General features: G+C 65.5%; 2 protein-coding genes across 2 annotated transcripts; one reads left to right on the top strand and one right to left on the bottom strand.

Annotated features, from left to right (window-relative positions):
- Window positions 1-13671: 13671 nt before the first annotated feature.
- On the top strand, window positions 13672-13908 carry LOC126040465 (scale keratin-like; the record flags this gene model as incomplete). Its single annotated transcript, XM_049804876.1, has 1 exon — window positions 13672-13908. A coding segment is annotated over exon 1 (237 nt), but the record flags the coding sequence as incomplete, so codon positions are not given.
- Window positions 13909-16715: 2807 nt separating this feature from the next.
- LOC126040464 (scale keratin-like) lies at window positions 16716-16952 on the bottom strand (the record flags this gene model as incomplete). Its single annotated transcript, XM_049804875.1, has 1 exon — window positions 16716-16952. A coding segment is annotated over exon 1 (237 nt), but the record flags the coding sequence as incomplete, so codon positions are not given.
- Window positions 16953-18799: the final 1847 nt, after the last annotated feature.

The following is an 18799-nucleotide window of genomic DNA, read 5'->3' as shown; positions in this document are numbered from 1 at the left end:
CTGTGAGGGTGACCGAGCCCTGGCACAAGTTGGCCCGGGAGGTTGTGGAGTCTGCGTCCTTGGAGACGTGCAAAAGCCGTGTGGCCACGGCGCTGGGCAGCCGGCTCGGGGTGACCCTGCTTGAGGGGGCAGCATGACAAGATGCCCTGCAAAGGCTCCTGCCACGACAGTCAGGCTGCGTTTTCTGTGATTTGGTGTCTGCGGCAGAGAACCGAGGAGCACGGCGTGTGTTGGTCTGTGCTGGGGATGGGGAAGTGGAAGGGGAAGGGGAAGGGGAAGGAGGAGAGGGAAGGGCAGAGTGGAGTGGAAGGGGAAGGGAAATAGGATGAGGAAGGGGAAGGGGGAGTAGAAAAAGAAGGGAAGAGGAAGGGAAAGGAGGAGGAGAAGAGGCAAGGGAAGGGGAGGGAGAAGCGGTAGGGAAAGAGGAAAGGGAAGGAGAAGGGGAAGGAGAAGAAGAAGGGGAAGAAGCGGAAAAAAAAGTAGCAAAAGGGTACAAAGAAGAGGAAAGGGCACTGGACGTTGTTAGGGAGGAGGAAGGGAATGGGAAGCCTCCCGTTTCCTTTTTCTCCCAGGGCCTCAAGCTGAGCCAAGGAGGCACAAAGGTGTGGAGCTGCGGCAGGAATTGCTCCTGGCTGGCTCCCATCCCCTGGGGCAGCCGTGCTCACGCGCAGGGAGGCTGGAGGCCTGCAAACACCCCAGGGCTGCATGTCGTGCAGGCAGGGGAGCCACCTGCGTTCAGGCAGGGCCCTTGGAGCTCAGCCGCGGGACCGTGTGTGGGGGGGTCTCCCAAAAGGCAGCTCAGCCAGGCTCTGCTGGGGCTGAGCCTGCCCTGGCCCGGCTGGAGGGGGACACGTGCAGGGCGAGGGAGCCCTGCAGCCCACGCTAGGCCTTGAAAGGAAAGGCAGAGAGGCAGGTGTTGGATGCAGGCTTGCTTTATTGCAGTGCAGGAAAGCACCCACGGCAGAAAGACACGCAAGGCAGAGGCAGGCAGGTTGTCACCCCGGGCTTCAAGAGAGGTGTTCCTTCAGGCTTCTCCCAGGCGGTGGCTGTTGTGGAGACAAGCGAGTGCCCTGTGGGACGATGGTGGTGTTGCACCGTGCAGCTGGGCATGGGCAGGAGCAAGGAGGAGAGGCAAGATGGAGAGAGGGGACGGAGGGGAGGAAGGAGAGGAGGTGTGAGGCTGAGGAGGCCCAGGGTCTGTGGGGGCTCTGGGGCTGGGTCTAGCAGGGCCCACAGGTGTCCCACAGCTTCTTGCTGTAGCGGGGCAAGGCACAAGGGCTGCAGGCGGGAGAAGCGTAGGGTCTGCCAAAGGTGCAGAGGCCCCCCGAGCCCAGGGTGGCGCCGGCGCCGTAGAGGCCTCCCAGCCCCAGGTTGCCCCCGAAGGCGGGTGCTCCGGAGGAGCCCACCACGGCTTGCTGGGGGAAGGAGCTGAGGATGGGGCCGGGGAAGGTGACGACGACGGGGGGCGGCTGGATGAAGGCCGTCGAGTCGGGGCACTGCCGGGCGCACAGCTCGTTGCAGCTCTCAGCGATGGGCTGGGGGACGGCGACGCCGGTTTTCGGTGGGCACAGGTCGTAGCAAGACATCTTTGTGCGAGAGAGCTGAGCCTGAAACACGCGGGACCCAAGGACAGGTGTCATGAGCGAGGAGGAGATCCCGTGGCCGAGCAGCGCCCTGTTCCCAGGGCTGCCCTGGAGCTGGAGGGGCCAGAGCCGCCACCTTGCCCGCACTGCCTGCCGCTTGCTCTTTGCCCAGCCAGCCCCCGTCAGCGCCCTGCTCTCCGCACCCCTTGCCTTGCCCTCTCTGCACACAGAGGGCACGCAAGCCCTCCCCGAGAGCCTGTGCAAGGCCTGGCTCTGCGCGGCTGGGCCACGGGGCTCCTTCCTCCTCCCTCCGCCCCTCAGCCCGCCCTGGCCCTCCAAGCCTGCTGCCAGCACGCCCATGGCCAGCAGTGCTCTCCTGGCCACGGAGTCCCCACGCCAGCCCCTGTCAGAGGAGGCAGAGAGCTGCAGGCACCCACCTACCCTGTTCCTGAGCAGAGCGAGGCAGGAGCGGCGGATGGCAGCGCTTGCCGAGGGCAGCGCTTTTATGCCGGGCTGGCGAGTGCGGGGAGGAGCTGGCCGCGCTGGGGGCACGTGGCCCGCAGCGGCCGAGCCCCTGCCTCCTCCCTGCGTGGCGTGGGGCTGTTTTGCTGATGCTGTTTCCTCTCCAGCCCCAACCTGCTCTATCAGCCCCTGCAATTACCCCGCTTGGATGCTTGCCAGCTGCCACCTAATGGGCCGAATGAGCCCAGCTGTCTTTTCATTATCTCGGTGTGTAAGAGGGCATGCAGCGTGACAAAGGCTGACTGCGAGCGCCCTGCGTGCCATAGCACTTGCCCAAGGGCTTGGTCTCGGGGTGGCCCCTTGCTTGCTTTGCAGAGCCACAGGGAAGACCAGGGTCCTGGTGCTGGCCAGGAAGGCGGCCTTGCGAAGGCCTCCCGCATGCCAGTGACCGCATGACGTACGCCGTGTGGCTATTATCCGCAGAGGCGCGAGGTTACGAAATGCCAAATCAAAGGCACTCCTCTCGGGCACTGCCTGCTCAGCACGATGCATCACTCAGCAGCCCAAAGGAGCCGGTCTCCATCCACCTGAAGGTGTTAGCCATCGACCTCTGCAATTCTGGGGGAGAAAAGCCCCTCGTGCTCTTCCCTGAGGTGCATGGTGCAAGGAGCACACACCCCACCTGGGCCCACATGGCACAGGCTCGTGCCAGCCCTCCCCCAGCCCCTCGCAAGTGTCCCAGGAGCCCCATTGCTGGGGGACGGTGCTGGGCCAGGGCTGCCCTTGGGGTGCTGGGGAGATGGGAACTCTGCCTGGTGGCATGACCTCAGCAGCCCCCGGCTGGCTTGGCCCCGCTGGCGCTCGCGGTGTCTCTCCTCCCAGCAGAGCCTGGCTGCGGCCACAGGGCAGACATGTCTTCCGCGGGCAGAGCACGAGGCAGGCAGCGGGGAGCTGCAGAAGCACAGCCCTCTCCTGCTGTGCGCAGACCCCAGCAGGGAGACGCCTGCTATCTTTTAGCCCTCGAACCAGAAAGGGGCGGAAAGCCTCGGAAGTGGCAGGTGCTGGCCTGGCGAGGGGATGCTGACTCAGGGAGGGGCAGGAGCTGGACAGCCCCATCATCCTTGGCAGGAGGGAGTGCCGCCTCTGCAGACTGGCCCAGGTGGTGCTGAGCAATGGCGGGGCTGCTATAAAAGCTCTGCCTCTGCCAGGCTCCCCCAAGCACTGCTCTGGCCACCTTTGCCTCTGGGAACAGGGTAAGTCTGTGAGCGTTTCTCCTCCCGGCCCCCTGCTCCTGCTCCGGCCCCGGCCCCTCCGCCTCGGGCGCTCGCCTCTGCTGCTCTCTTGCAATCTCTGCCTTCTTGCAGAGCACCGTCCGATCCTGCGCAAAGATGTCTTGCTACGACCTGTGCCCACCGAAAACCGGCGTCGCCGTCCCCCAGCCCATCGCTGAGAGCTGCAACGAGCTGTGCGCCCGGCAGTGCCCCGACTCGACGGCCTTCATCCAGCCGCCCCCCGTCGTCGTCACCTTCCCCGGCCCCATCCTCAGCTCCTTCCCCCAGCAAGCCGTGGTGGGCTCCTCCGGAGCACCCGCCTTCGGGGGCAACCTGGGGCTGGGAGGCCTCTACGGCGCCGGCGCCACCCTGGGCTCGGGGGGCCTCTGCACCTTTGGCAGACCCTACGCTTCTCCCGCCTGCAGCCCTTGTGCCTTGCCCCGCTACAGCAAGAAGCTGTGGGACACCTGTGGGCCCTGCTAGACCCAGCTCAGCGCCAGGCGCTGCCCCCAGCCCAAACGCCAACACCACCACCCAAGCAGGGCTGAGCTGGCGGGCACGGGGCACTGAGGAGAGCTGAGCATCGCCAGCCCCAGCCAACGCCTGGGCAGCCGGCAGTGCCACCCACCCTCAGCCCTTCCCTGCCCTCTTCTCCTGCCCTCTGCTCTCCTCCCCTCCCCTCCCCTCTCGTCCCAGCTGTCGGGTGGGGCAGGAGGTGGACCCGAAAGGCCCTGCAAGGCTGAGGGGCCAAGTCCTCGGGATCTGGGATGCCGCGCCAGGGGGGCATCTGGAGCCAGAAGCGATGCCCTGGAGAAGATCCCTCTGCTTCCCCCAGCACGTGGCAACCGGCCTCTCCGGGTCCTGCCCACCGTCTCTCTGACAGCCTCTCCTGCTCCTCTGGGCACAATAAATGTTTCCTGCATTCAAGTCATGTCTCCCTCCCTCCATGTCCCATGTTGGGAAGACCCCGTGGGTGGGTTCCCGGCAGCTGTGGGAGGGCAAATAGTGGTCCTCGGATGCCTGGGCAAGGGGAGGGTGGGTGGTGTTGGGAGAGGGAGGATGCAGGCAGCAGGCAGGGGAGAGAGAGCCTTTTGGTGGGCCCTTGCAGGATCTGGGGAAAGGGCAGAAGGCAGGACAGGCGCTGGCAGTGCTCCCTTGCCTGGTCTTCTCAGCCCGGGAGCGGCAGCAGCTCCGCCAGGTCCCGCTGCTCCGCAGAAGCAGGGCAGCATCTCCGGGCGTCTGCACAGAGGAGGCTGGAGGAGAGGCAGTGTTAAGCCCCGTGCCTGGGACATGGCCGTCGATTGCTGGAGAGCAGCTTGTCAGGAGAGGCCCTGGGGGTGCTGGTGGACGCCACGCTGAGCATGAGCCGGCAACGTGCGTTGGGGCAAAGGCAGCCCGCGGTGTCCTGGGCTGCATGCGGAGGAGGTGGAGGGAGGGGATCCTTGGCCTCCACTCAGCACTGGCGAGGCCACCCCTGGGCTGCTGTGTCCAGTGCTGGGCTCCCCAGCACGGGAGAGATGTGGGGCTGCTGCAGAGAGTCCAGCAAAGTGCCGCACACAGCTGCCGAAGGGACGGGGAGCACGTGTCCTCTGGGGAGAGCCTCAGAGAGACGGGACAGTTCCTCTTGGTGCTGAGGAGGCTCGGGGTGGGGTGGGGGGAGTGCCTCATCAATGTGCACCCATGGCTGAAGGGAAGGCATCAAGAAGATGGAGCCAGGCTCTTTTCAGAGGTGTCCAGTGCCAGGACAAGAGACAATGGGCACCAGCTGAAAGACGGGAGGCTCCGCCTCAACATCCCAAAGCCCTTTTTCCACTGTGAGGGTGACCGAGCCCTGGCACAAGTTGGCCCGGGAGGTTGTGGAGTCTGCGTCCTTGGAGACGTGCAAAAGCCGTGTGGCCACGGCGCTGGGCAGCCGGCTCGGGGTGACCCTGCTTGAGGGGGCAGCATGACAAGATGCCCTGCAAAGGCTCCTGCCACGACAGTCAGGCTGCGTTTTCTGTGATTTGGTGTCTGCGGCAGAGAACCGAGGAGCACGGCGTGTGTTGGTCTGTGCTGGGGATGGGGAAGTGGAAGGGGAAGGGGAAGGGGAAGGAGGAGAGGGAAGGGCAGAGTGGAGTGGAAGGGGAAGGGAAATAGGATGAGGAAGGGGAAGGGGGAGTAGAAAAAGAAGGGAAGAGGAAGGGAAAGGAGGAGGAGAAGAGGCAAGGGAAGGGGAGGGAGAAGCGGTAGGGAAAGAGGAAAGGGAAGGAGAAGGGGAAGGAGAAGAAGAAGGGGAAGAAGCGGAAAAAAAAGTAGCAAAAGGGTACAAAGAAGAGGAAAGGGCACTGGACGTTGTTAGGGAGGAGGAAGGGAATGGGAAGCCTCCCGTTTCCTTTTTCTCCCAGGGCCTCAAGCTGAGCCAAGGAGGCACAAAGGTGTGGAGCTGCGGCAGGAATTGCTCCTGGCTGGCTCCCATCCCCTGGGGCAGCCGTGCTCACGCGTAGGGAGGCTGGAGGCCTGCAAACACCCCAGGGCTGCATGTCGTGCAGGCAGGGGAGCCACCTGCGTTCAGGCAGGGCCCTTGGAGCTCAGCCGCGGGACCGTGTGTGGGGGGGTCTCCCAAAAGGCAGCTCAGCCAGGCTCTGCTGGGGCTGAGCCTGCCCTGGCCCGGCTGGAGGGGGACACGTGCAGGGCGAGGGAGCCCTGCAGCCCACGCTAGGCCTTGAAAGGAAAGGCAGAGAGGCAGGTGTTGGATGCAGGCTTGCTTTATTGCAGTGCAGGAAAGCACCCACGGCAGAAAGACACGCAAGGCAGAGGCAGGCAGGTTGTCACCCCGGGCTTCAAGAGAGGTGTTCCTTCAGGCTTCTCCCAGGCGGTGGCTGTTGTGGAGACAAGCGAGTGCCCTGTGGGACGATGGTGGTGTTGCACCGTGCAGCTGGGCATGGGCAGGAGCAAGGAGGAGAGGCAAGATGGAGAGAGGGGACGGAGGGGAGGAAGGAGAGGAGGTGTGAGGCTGAGGAGGCCCAGGGTCTGTGGGGGCTCTGGGGCTGGGTCTAGCAGGGCCCACAGGTGTCCCACAGCTTCTTGCTGTAGCGGGGCAAGGCACAAGGGCTGCAGGCGGGAGAAGCGTAGGGTCTGCCAAAGGTGCAGAGGCCCCCCGAGCCCAGGGTGGCGCCGGCGCCGTAGAGGCCTCCCAGCCCCAGGTTGCCCCCGAAGGCGGGTGCTCCGGAGGAGCCCACCACGGCTTGCTGGGGGAAGGAGCTGAGGATGGGGCCGGGGAAGGTGACGACGACGGGGGGCGGCTGGATGAAGGCCGTCGAGTCGGGGCACTGCCGGGCGCACAGCTCGTTGCAGCTCTCAGCGATGGGCTGGGGGACGGCGACGCCGGTTTTCGGTGGGCACAGGTCGTAGCAAGACATCTTTGTGCGAGAGAGCTGAGCCTGAAACACGCGGGACCCAAGGACAGGTGTCATGAGCGAGGAGGAGATCCCGTGGCCGAGCAGCGCCCTGTTCCCAGGGCTGCCCTGGAGCTGGAGGGGCCAGAGCCGCCACCTTGCCCGCACTGCCTGCCGCTTGCTCTTTGCCCAGCCAGCCCCCGTCAGCGCCCTGCTCTCCGCACCCCTTGCCTTGCCCTCTCTGCACACAGAGGGCACGCAAGCCCTCCCCGAGAGCCTGTGCAAGGCCTGGCTCTGCGCGGCTGGGCCACGGGGCTCCTTCCTCCTCCCTCCGCCCCTCAGCCCGCCCTGGCCCTCCAAGCCTGCTGCCAGCACGCCCATGGCCAGCAGTGCTCTCCTGGCCACGGAGTCCCCACGCCAGCCCCTGTCAGAGGAGGCAGAGAGCTGCAGGCACCCACCTACCCTGTTCCTGAGCAGAGCGAGGCAGGAGCGGCGGATGGCAGCGCTTGCCGAGGGCAGCGCTTTTATGCCGGGCTGGCGAGTGCGGGGAGGAGCTGGCCGCGCTGGGGGCACGTGGCCCGCAGCGGCCGAGCCCCTGCCTCCTCCCTGCGTGGCGTGGGGCTGTTTTGCTGATGCTGTTTCCTCTCCAGCCCCAACCTGCTCTATCAGCCCCTGCAATTACCCCGCTTGGATGCTTGCCAGCTGCCACCTAATGGGCCGAATGAGCCCAGCTGTCTTTTCATTATCTCGGTGTGTAAGAGGGCATGCAGCGTGACAAAGGCTGACTGCGAGCGCCCTGCGTGCCATAGCACTTGCCCAAGGGCTTGGTCTCGGGGTGGCCCCTTGCTTGCTTTGCAGAGCCACAGGGAAGACCAGGGTCCTGGTGCTGGCCAGGAAGGCGGCCTTGCGAAGGCCTCCCGCATGCCAGTGACCGCATGACGTACGCCGTGTGGCTATTATCCGCAGAGGCGCGAGGTTACGAAATGCCAAATCAAAGGCACTCCTCTCGGGCACTGCCTGCTCAGCACGATGCATCACTCAGCAGCCCAAAGGAGCCGGTCTCCATCCACCTGAAGGTGTTAGCCATCGACCTCTGCAATTCTGGGGGAGAAAAGCCCCTCGTGCTCTTCCCTGAGGTGCATGGTGCAAGGAGCACACACCCCACCTGGGCCCACATGGCACAGGCTCGTGCCAGCCCTCCCCCAGCCCCTCGCAAGTGTCCCAGGAGCCCCATTGCTGGGGGACGGTGCTGGGCCAGGGCTGCCCTTGGGGTGCTGGGGAGATGGGAACTCTGCCTGGTGGCATGACCTCAGCAGCCCCCGGCTGGCTTGGCCCCGCTGGCGCTCGCGGTGTCTCTCCTCCCAGCAGAGCCTGGCTGCGGCCACAGGGCAGACATGTCTTCCGCGGGCAGAGCACGAGGCAGGCAGCGGGGAGCTGCAGAAGCACAGCCCTCTCCTGCTGTGCGCAGACCCCAGCAGGGAGACGCCTGCTATCTTTTAGCCCTCGAACCAGAAAGGGGCGGAAAGCCTCGGAAGTGGCAGGTGCTGGCCTGGCGAGGGGATGCTGACTCAGGGAGGGGCAGGAGCTGGACAGCCCCATCATCCTTGGCAGGAGGGAGTGCCGCCTCTGCAGACTGGCCCAGGTGGTGCTGAGCAATGGCGGGGCTGCTATAAAAGCTCTGCCTCTGCCAGGCTCCCCCAAGCACTGCTCTGGCCACCTTTGCCTCTGGGAACAGGGTAAGTCTGTGAGCGTTTCTCCTCTCGGCCTCCTGCTCCGGCCCCGGCCCCTCCGCCTCGGGCGCTCGCCTCTGCTGCTCTCTTGCAATCTCTGCCTTCTTGCAGAGCACCGTCCGATCCTGCGCAAAGATGTCTTGCTACGACCTGTGCCCACCGAAAACCGGCGTCGCCGTCCCCCAGCCCATCGCTGAGAGCTGCAACGAGCTGTGCGCCCGGCAGTGCCCCGACTCGACGGCCTTCATCCAGCCGCCCCCCGTCGTCGTCACCTTCCCCGGCCCCATCCTCAGCTCCTTCCCCCAGCAAGCCGTGGTGGGCTCCTCCGGAGCACCCGCCTTCGGGGGCAACCTGGGGCTGGGAGGCCTCTACGGCGCCGGCGCCACCCTGGGCTCGGGGGGCCTCTGCACCTTTGGCAGACCCTACGCTTCTCCCGCCTGCAGCCCTTGTGCCTTGCCCCGCTACAGCAAGAAGCTGTGGGACACCTGTGGGCCCTGCTAGACCCAGCTCAGCGCCAGGCGCTGCCCCCAGCCCAAACGCCAACACCACCACCCAAGCAGGGCTGAGCTGGCGGGCACGGGGCACTGAGGAGAGCTGAGCATCGCCAGCCCCAGCCAACGCCTGGGCAGCCGGCAGTGCCACCCACCCTCAGCCCTTCCCTGCCCTCTTCTCCTGCCCTCTGCTCTCCTCCCCTCCCCTCCCCTCTCGTCCCAGCTGTCGGGTGGGGCAGGAGGTGGACCCGAAAGGCCCTGCAAGGCTGAGGGGCCAAGTCCTCGGGATCTGGGATGCCGCGCCAGGGGGGCATCTGGAGCCAGAAGCGATGCCCTGGAGAAGATCCCTCTGCTTCCCCCAGCACGTGGCAACCGGCCTCTCCGGGTCCTGCCCACCGTCTCTCTGACAGCCTCTCCTGCTCCTCTGGGCACAATAAATGTTTCCTGCATTCAAGTCATGTCTCCCTCCCTCCATGTCCCATGTTGGGAAGACCCCGTGGGTGGGTTCCCGGCAGCTGTGGGAGGGCAAATAGTGGTCCTCGGATGCCTGGGCAAGGGGAGGGTGGGTGGTGTTGGGAGAGGGAGGATGCAGGCAGCAGGCAGGGGAGAGAGAGCCTTTTGGTGGGCCCTTGCAGGATCTGGGGAAAGGGCAGAAGGCAGGACAGGCGCTGGCAGTGCTCCCTTGCCTGGTCTTCTCAGCCCGGGAGCGGCAGCAGCTCCGCCAGGTCCCGCTGCTCCGCAGAAGCAGGGCAGCATCTCCGGGCGTCTGCACAGAGGAGGCTGGAGGAGAGGCAGTGTTAAGCCCCGTGCCTGGGACATGGCCGTCGATTGCTGGAGAGCAGCTTGTCAGGAGAGGCCCTGGGGGTGCTGGTGGACGCCACGCTGAGCATGAGCCGGCAACGTGCGTTGGGGCAAAGGCAGCCCGCGGTGTCCTGGGCTGCATGCGGAGGAGGTGGAGGGAGGGGATCCTTGGCCTCCACTCAGCACTGGCGAGGCCACCCCTGGGCTGCTGTGTCCAGTGCTGGGCTCCCCAGCACGGGAGAGATGTGGGGCTGCTGCAGAGAGTCCAGCAAAGTGCCGCACACAGCTGCCGAAGGGACGGGGAGCACGTGTCCTCTGGGGAGAGCCTCAGAGAGACGGGACAGTTCCTCTTGGTGCTGAGGAGGCTCGGGGTGGGGTGGGGGGAGTGCCTCATCAATGTGCACCCATGGCTGAAGGGAAGGCATCAAGAAGATGGAGCCAGGCTCTTTTCAGAGGTGTCCAGTGCCAGGACAAGAGACAATGGGCACCAGCTGAAAGACGGGAGGCTCCGCCTCAACATCCCAAAGCCCTTTTTCCACTGTGAGGGTGACCGAGCCCTGGCACAAGTTGGCCCGGGAGGTTGTGGAGTCTGCGTCCTTGGAGACGTGCAAAAGCCGTGTGGCCACGGCGCTGGGCAGCCGGCTCGGGGTGACCCTGCTTGAGGGGGCAGCATGACAAGATGCCCTGCAAAGGCTCCTGCCACGACAGTCAGGCTGCGTTTTCTGTGATTTGGTGTCTGCGGCAGAGAACCGAGGAGCACGGCGTGTGTTGGTCTGTGCTGGGGATGGGGAAGTGGAAGGGGAAGGGGAAGGAGGAGAGGGAAGGGCAGAGTGGAGTGGAAGGGGAAGGGAAATAGGATGAGGAAGGGGAAGGGGGAGTAGAAAAAGAAGGGAAGAGGAAGGGAAAGGAGGAGGAGAAGAGGCAAGGGAAGGGGAGGGAGAAGCGGTAGGGAAAGAGGAAAGGGAAGGAGAAGGGGAAGGAAAAGAAGAAGGGGAAGAAGCGGAAAAAAAAGTAGCAAAAGGGTACAAAGAAGAGGAAAGGGCACTGGACGTTGTTAGGGAGGAGGAAGGGAATGGGAAGCCTCCCGTTTCCTTTTTCTCCCAGGGCCTCAAGCTGAGCCAAGGCGGCACAAAGGTGTGGAGCTGCGGCAGGAATTGCTCCTGGCTGGCTCCCATCCCCTGGGGCAGCCGTGCTCACGCGCAGGGAGGCTGGAGGCCTGCAAACACCCCAGGGCTGCATGTCGTGCAGGCAGGGGAGCCACCTGCGTTCAGGCAGGGCCCTTGGAGCTCAGCCGCGGGACCGTGTGTGGGGGGGTCTCCCAAAAGGCAGCTCAGCCAGGCTCTGCTGGGGCTGAGCCTGCCCTGGCCCGGCTGGAGGGGGACACGTGCAGGGCGAGGGAGCCCTGCAGCCCACGCTAGGCCTTGAAAGGAAAGGCAGAGAGGCAGGTGTTGGATGCAGGCTTGCTTTATTGCAGTGCAGGAAAGCACCCACGGCAGAAAGACACGCAAGGCAGAGGCAGGCAGGTTGTCACCCCGGGCTTCAAGAGAGGTGTTCCTTCAGGCTTCTCCCAGGCGGTGGCTGTTGTGGAGACAAGCGAGTGCCCTGTGGGACGATGGTGGAGTTGCACCGTGCAGCTGGGCATGGGCAGGAGCAAGGAGGAGAGGCAAGATGGAGAGAGGGGACGGAGGGGAGGAAGGAGAGGAGGTGTGAGGCTGAGGAGGCCCAGGGTCTGTGGGGGCTCTGGGGCTGGGTCTAGCAGGGCCCACAGGTGTCCCACAGCTTCTTGCTGTAGCGGGGCAAGGCACAAGGGCTGCAGGCGGGAGAAGCGTAGGGTCTGCCAAAGGTGCAGAGGCCCCCCGAGCCCAGGGTGGCGCCGGCGCCGTAGAGGCCTCCCAGCCCCAGGTTGCCCCCGAAGGCGGGTGCTCCGGAGGAGCCCACCACGGCTTGCTGGGGGAAGGAGCTGAGGATGGGGCCGGGGAAGGTGACGACGACGGGGGGCGGCTGGATGAAGGCCGTCGAGTCGGGGCACTGCCGGGCGCACAGCTCGTTGCAGCTCTCAGCGATGGGCTGGGGGACGGCGACGCCGGTTTTCGGTGGGCACAGGTCGTAGCAAGACATCTTTGTGCGAGAGAGCTGAGCCTGAAACACGCGGGACCCAAGGACAGGTGTCATGAGCGAGGAGGAGATCCCGTGGCCGAGCAGCGCCCTGTTCCCAGGGCTGCCCTGGAGCTGGAGGGGCCAGAGCCGCCACCTTGCCCGCACTGCCTGCCGCTTGCTCTTTGCCCAGCCAGCCCCCGTCAGCGCCCTGCTCTCCGCACCCCTTGCCTTGCCCTCTCTGCACACAGAGGGCACGCAAGCCCTCCCCGAGAGCCTGTGCAAGGCCTGGCTCTGCGCGGCTGGGCCACGGGGCTCCTTCCTCCTCCCTCCGCCCCTCAGCCCGCCCTGGCCCACCAAGCCTGCTGCCAGCACGCCCATGGCCAGCAGTGCTCTCCTGGCCACGGAGTCCCCACGCCAGCCCCTGTCAGAGGAGGCAGAGAGCTGCAGGCACCCACCTACCCTGTTCCTGAGCAGAGCGAGGCAGGAGCGGCGGATGGCAGCGCTTGCCGAGGGCAGCGCTTTTATGCCGGGCTGGCGAGTGCGGGGAGGAGCTGGCCGCGCTGGGGGCACGTGGCCCGCAGCGGCCGAGCCCCTGCCTCCTCCCTGCGTGGCATGGGGCTGTTTTGCTGATGCTGTTTCCTCTCCAGCCCCAACCTGCTCTATCAGCCCCTGCAATTACCCCGCTTGGATGCTTGCCAGCTGCCACCTAATGGGCCGAATGAGCCCAGCTGTCTTTTCATTATCTCGGTGTGTAAGAGGGCATGCAGCGTGACAAAGGCTGACTGCGAGCGCCCTGCGTGCCATAGCACTTGCCCAAGGGCTTGCTCTCGGGGTGGCCCCTTGCTTGCTTTGCAGAGCCACAGGGAAGACCAGGGTCCTGGTGCTGGCCAGGAAGGCGGCCTTGCGAAGGCCTCCCGCATGCCAGTGACCGCATGACGTACGCCGTGTGGCTATTATCCGCAGAGGCGCGAGGTTACGAAATGCCAAATCAAAGGCACTCCTCTCGGGCACTGCCTGCTCAGCACGATGCATCACTCAGCAGCCCAAAGGAGCCGGTCTCCATCCACCTGAAGGTGTTAGCCATCGACCTCTGCAATTCTGGGGGAGAAAAGCCCCTCGTGCTCTTCCCTGAGGTGCATGGTGCAAGGAGCACACACCCCACCTGGGCCCACATGGCACAGGCTCGTGCCAGCCCTCCCCCAGCCCCTCGCAAGTGTCCCAGGAGCCCCATTGCTGGGGGACGGTGCTGGGCCAGGGCTGCCCTTGGGGTGCTGGGGAGATGGGAACTCTGCCTGGTGGCATGACCTCAGCAGCCCCCGGCTGGCTTGGCCCCGCTGGCGCTCGCGGTGTCTCTCCTCCCAGCAGAGCCTGGCTGCGGCCACAGGGCAGACATGTCTTCCGCGGGCAGAGCACGAGGCAGGCAGCGGGGAGCTGCAGAAGCACAGCCCTCTCCTGCTGTGCGCAGACCCCAGCAGGGAGACGCCTGCTATCTTTTAGCCCTCGAACCAGAAAGGGGCGGAAAGCCTCGGAAGTGGCAGGTGCTGGCCTGGCGAGGGGATGCTGACTCAGGGAGGGGCAGGAGCTGGACAGCCCCATCATCCTTGGCAGGAGGGAGTGCCGCCTCTGCAGACTGGCCCAGGTGGTGCTGAGCAATGGCGGGGCTGCTATAAAAGCTCTGCCTCTGCCAGGCTCCCCCAAGCACTGCTCTGGCCACCTTTGCCTCTGGGAACAGGGTAAGTCTGTGAGCGTTTCTCCTCTCGGCCTCCTGCTCCGGCCCCGGCCCCTCCGCCTCGGGCGCTCGCCTCTGCTGCTCTCTTGCAATCTCTGCCTTCTTGCAGAGCACCGTCCGATCCTGCGCAAAGATGTCTTGCTACGACCTGTGCCCACCGAAAACCGGCGTCGCCGTCCCCCAGCCCATCGCTGAGAGCTGCAACGAGCTGTGCGCCCGGCAGTGCCCCGACTCGACGGCCTTCATCCAGCCGCCCCCCGTCGTCGTCACCTTCCCCGGCCCCATCCTCAGCTCCTTCCCCCAGCAAGCCGTGGTGGGCTCCTCCGGAGCACCCGCCTTCGGGGGCAACCTGGGGCTGGGAGGCCTCTACGGCGCCGGCGCCACCCTGGGCTCGGGGGGCCTCTGCACCTTTGGCAGACCCTACGCTTCTCCCGCCTGCAGCCCTTGTGCCTTGCCCCGCTACAGCAAGAAGCTGTGGGACACCTGTGGGCCCTGCTAGACCCAGCTCAGCGCCAGGCGCTGCCCCCAGCCCAAACGCCAACACCACCACCCAAGCAGGGCTGAGCTGGCGGGCACGGGGCACTGAGGAGAGCTGAGCATCGCCAGCCCCAGCCAACGCCTGGGCAGCCGGCAGTGCCACCCACCCTCAGCCCTTCCCTGCCCTCTTCTCCTGCCCTCTGCTCTCCTCCCCTCCCCTCCCCTCTCGTCCCAGCTGTCGGGTGGGGCAGGAGGTGGACCCGAAAGGCCCTGCAAGGCTGAGGGGCCAAGTCCTCGGGATCTGGGATGCCGCGCCAGGGGGGCATCTGGAGCCAGAAGCGATGCCCTGGAGAAGATCCCTCTGCTTCCCCCAGCACGTGGCAACCGGCCTCTCCGGGTCCTGCCCACCGTCTCTCTGACAGCCTCTCCTGCTCCTCTGGGCACAATAAATGTTTCCTGCATTCAAGTCATGTCTCCCTCCCTCCATGTCCCATGTTGGGAAGACCCCGTGGGTGGGTTCCCGGCAGCTGTGGGAGGGCAAATAGTGGTCCTCGGATGCCTGGGCAAGGGGAGGGTGGGTGGTGTTGGGAGAGGGAGGATGCAGGCAGCAGGCAGGGGAGAGAGAGCCTTTTGGTGGGCCCTTGCAGGATCTGGGGAAAGGGCAGAAGGCAGGACAGGCGCTGGCAGTGCTCCCTTGCCTGGTCTTCTCAGCCCGGGAGCGGCAGCAGCTCCGCCAGGTCCCGCTGCTCCGCAGAAGCAGGGCAGCATCTCCGGGCGTCTGCACAGAGGAGGCTGGAGGAGAGGCAGTGTTAAGCCCCGTGCCTGGGACATGGCCGTCGATTGCTGGAGAGCAGCTTGTCAGGAGAGGCCCTGGGGGTGCTGGTGGACGCCACGCTGAGCATGAGCCGGCAACGTGCGTTGGGGCAAAGGCAGCCCGCGGTGTCCTGGGCTGCATGCGGAGGAGGTGGAGGGAGGGGATCCTTGGCCTCCACTCAGCACTGGCGAGGCCACCCCTGGGCTGCTGTGTCCAGTGCTGGGCTCCCCAGCACGGGAGAGATGTGGGGCTGCTGCAGAGAGTCCAGCAAAGTGCCGCACACAGCTGCCGAAGGGACGGGGAGCACGTGTCCTCTGGGGAGAGCCTCAGAGAGACGGGACAGTTCCTCTTGGTGCTGAGGAGGCTCGGGGTGGGGTGGGGGGAGTGCCTCATCAATGTGCACCCATGGCTGAAGGGAAGGCATCAAGAAGATGGAGCCAGGCTCTTTTCAGAGGTGTCCAGTGCCAGGACAAGAGACAATGGGCACCAGCTGAAAGACGGGAGGCTCCGCCTCAACATCCCAAAGCCCTTTTTCCACTGTGAGGGTGACCGAGCCCTGGCACAAGTTGGCCCGGGAGGTTGTGGAGTCTGCGTCCTTGGAGACGTGCAAAAGCCGTGTGGCCACGGCGCTGGGCAGCCGGCTCGGGGTGACCCTGCTTGAGGGGGCAGCATGACAAGATGCCCTGCAAAGGCTCCTGCCACGACAGTCAGGCTGCGTTTTCTGTGATTTGGTGTCTGCGGCAGAGAACCGAGGAGCACGGCGTGTGTTGGTCTGTGCTGGGGATGGGGAAGTGGAAGGGGAAGGGGAAGGGGAAGGAGGAGAGGGAAGGGCAGAGTGGAGTGGAAGGGGAAGGGAAATAGGATGAGGAAGGGGAAGGGGGAGTAGAAAAAGAAGGGAAGAGGAAGGGAAAGGAGGAGGAGAAGAGGCAAGGGAAGGGGAGGGAGAAGCGGTAGGGAAAGAGGAAAGGGAAGGAGAAGGGGAAGGAGAAGAAGAAGGGGAAGAAGCGGAAAAAAAAGTAGCAAAAGGGTACAAAGAAGAGGAAAGGGCACTGGACGTTGTTAGGGAGGAGGAAGGGAATGGGAAGCCTCCCGTTTCCTTTTTCTCCCAGGGCCTCAAGCTGAGCCAAGGAGGCACAAAGGTGTGGAGCTGCGGCAGGAATTGCTCCTGGCTGGCTCCCATCCCCTGGGGCAGCCGTGCTCACGCGTAGGGAGGCTGGAGGCCTGCAAACACCCCAGGGCTGCATGTCGTGCAGGCAGGGGAGCCACCTGCGTTCAGGCAGGGCCCTTGGAGCTCAGCCGCGGGACCGTGTGTGGGGGGGTCTCCCAAAAGGCAGCTCAGCCAGGCTCTGCTGGGGCTGAGCCTGCCCTGGCCCGGCTGGAGGGGGACACGTGCAGGGCGAGGGAGCCCTGCAGCCCACGCTAGGCCTTGAAAGGAAAGGCAGAGAGGCAGGTGTTGGATGCAGGCTTGCTTTATTGCAGTGCAGGAAAGCACCCACGGCAGAAAGACACGCAAGGCAGAGGCAGGCAGGTTGTCACCCCGGGCTTCAAGAGAGGTGTTCCTTCAGGCTTCTCCCAGGCGGTGGCTGTTGTGGAGACAAGCGAGTGCCCTGTGGGACGATGGTGGTGTTGCACCGTGCAGCTGGGCATGGGCAGGAGCAAGGAGGAGAGGCAAGATGGAGAGAGGGGACGGAGGGGAGGAAGGAGAGGAGGTGTGAGGCTGAGGAGGCCCAGGGTCTGTGGGGGCTCTGGGGCTGGGTCTAGCAGGGCCCACAGGTGTCCCACAGCTTCTTGCTGTAGCGGGGCAAGGCACAAGGGCTGCAGGCGGGAGAAGCGTAGGGTCTGCCAAAGGTGCAGAGGCCCCCCGAGCCCAGGGTGGCGCCGGCGCCGTAGAGGCCTCCCAGCCCCAGGTTGCCCCCGAAGGCGGGTGCTCCGGAGGAGCCCACCACGGCTTGCTGGGGGAAGGAGCTGAGGATGGGGCCGGGGAAGGTGACGACGACGGGGGGCGGCTGGATGAAGGCCGTCGAGTCGGGGCACTGCCGGGCGCACAGCTCGTTGCAGCTCTCAGCGATGGGCTGGGGGACGGCGACGCCGGTTTTCGGTGGGCACAGGTCGTAGCAAGACATCTTTGTGCGAGAGAGCTGAGCCTGAAACACGCGGGACCCAAGGACAGGTGTCATGAGCGAGGAGGAGATCCCGTGGCCGAGCAGCGCCCTGTTCCCAGGGCTGCCCTGGAGCTGGAGGGGCCAGAGCCGCCACCTTGCCCGCACTGCCTGCCGCTTGCTCTTTGCCCAGCCAGCCCCCGTCAGCGCCCTGCTCTCCGCACCCCTTGCCTTGCCCTCTCTGCACACAGAGGGCACGCAAGCCCTCCCCGAGAGCCTGTGCAAGGCCTGGCTCTGCGCGGCTGGGCCACGGGGCTCCTTCCTCCTCCCTCCGCCCCTCAGCCCGCCCTGGCCCTCCAAGCCTGCTGCCAGCACGCCCATGGCCAGCAGTGCTCTCCTGGCCACGGAGTCCCCACGCCAGCCCCTGTCAGAGGAGGCAGAGAGCTGCAGGCACCCACCTACCCTGTTCCTGAGCAGAGCGAGGCAGGAGCGGCGGATGGCAGCGCTTGCCGAGGGCAGCGCTTTTATGCCGGGCTGGCGAGTGCGGGGAGGAGCTGGCCGCGCTGGGGGCACGTGGCCCGCAGCGGCCGAGCCCCTGCCTCCTCCCTGCGTGGCGTGGGGCTGTTTTGCTGATGCTGTTTCCTCTCCAGCCCCAACCTGCTCTATCAGCCCCTGCAATTACCCCGCTTGGATGCTTGCCAGCTGCCACCTAATGGGCCGAATGAGCCCAGCTGTCTTTTCATTATCTCGGTGTGTAAGAGGGCATGCAGCGTGACAAAGGCTGACTGCGAGCGCCCTGCGTGCCATAGCACTTGCCCAAGGGCTTGGTCTCGGGGTGGCCCCTTGCTTGCTTTGCAGAGCCACAGGGAAGACCAGGGTCCTGGTGCTGGCCAGGAAGGCGGCCTTGCGAAGGCCTCCCGCATGCCAGTGACCGCATGACGTACGCCGTGTGGCTATTATCCGCAGAGGCGCGAGGTTACGAAATGCCAAATCAAAGGCACTCCTCTCGGGCACTGCCTGCTCAGCACGATGCATCACTCAGCAGCCCAAAGGAGCCGGTCTCCATCCACCTGAAGGTGTTAGCCATCGACCTCTGCAATTCTGGGGGAGAAAAGCCCCTCGTGCTCTTCCCTGAGGTGCATGGTGCAAGGAGCACACACCCCACCTGGGCCCACATGGCACAGGCTCGTGCCAGCCCTCCCCCAGCCCCTCGCAAGTGTCCCAGGAGCCCCATTGCTGGGGGACGGTGCTGGGCCAGGGCTGCCCTTGGGGTGCTGGGGAGATGGGAACTCTGCCTGGTGGCATGACCTCAGCAGCCCCCGGCTGGCTTGGCCCCGCTGGCGCTCGCGGTGTCTCTCCTCCCAGCAGAGCCTGGCTGCGGCCACAGGGCAGACATGTCTTCCGCGGGCAGAGCACGAGGCAGGCAGCGGGGAGCTGCAGAAGCACAGCCCTCTCCTGCTGTGCGCAGACCCCAGCAGGGAGACGCCTGCTATCTTTTAGCCCTCGAACCAGAAAGGGGCGGAAAGCCTCGGAAGTGGCAGGTGCTGGCCTGGCGAGGGGATGCTGACTCAGGGAGGGGCAGGAGCTGGACAGCCCCATCATCCTTGGCAGGAGGGAGTGCCGCCTCTGCAGACTGGCCCAGGTGGTGCTGAGCAATGGCGGGGCTGCTATAAAAGCTCTGCCTCTGCCAGGCTCCCCCAAGCACTGCTCTGGCCACCTTTGCCTCTGGGAACAGGGTAAGTCTGTGAGCGTTTCTCCTCCCGGCCCCCTGCTCCTGCTCCGGCCCCGGCCCCTCCGCCTCGGGCGCTCGCCTCTGCTGCTCTCTTGCAATCTCTGCCTTCCTGCAGAGCACCGTCCGATCCTGCGCAAAG

Source organism: Accipiter gentilis, chromosome 7 (assembly GCF_929443795.1).
Source record: "Accipiter gentilis chromosome 7, bAccGen1.1, whole genome shotgun sequence".
Lineage (NCBI taxonomy): Eukaryota > Metazoa > Chordata > Aves > Accipitriformes > Accipitridae > Astur > Astur gentilis.
Note: the sequence above shows the minus strand (reverse complement) of the source record. Positions and strands in the feature narration are given on the sequence as shown.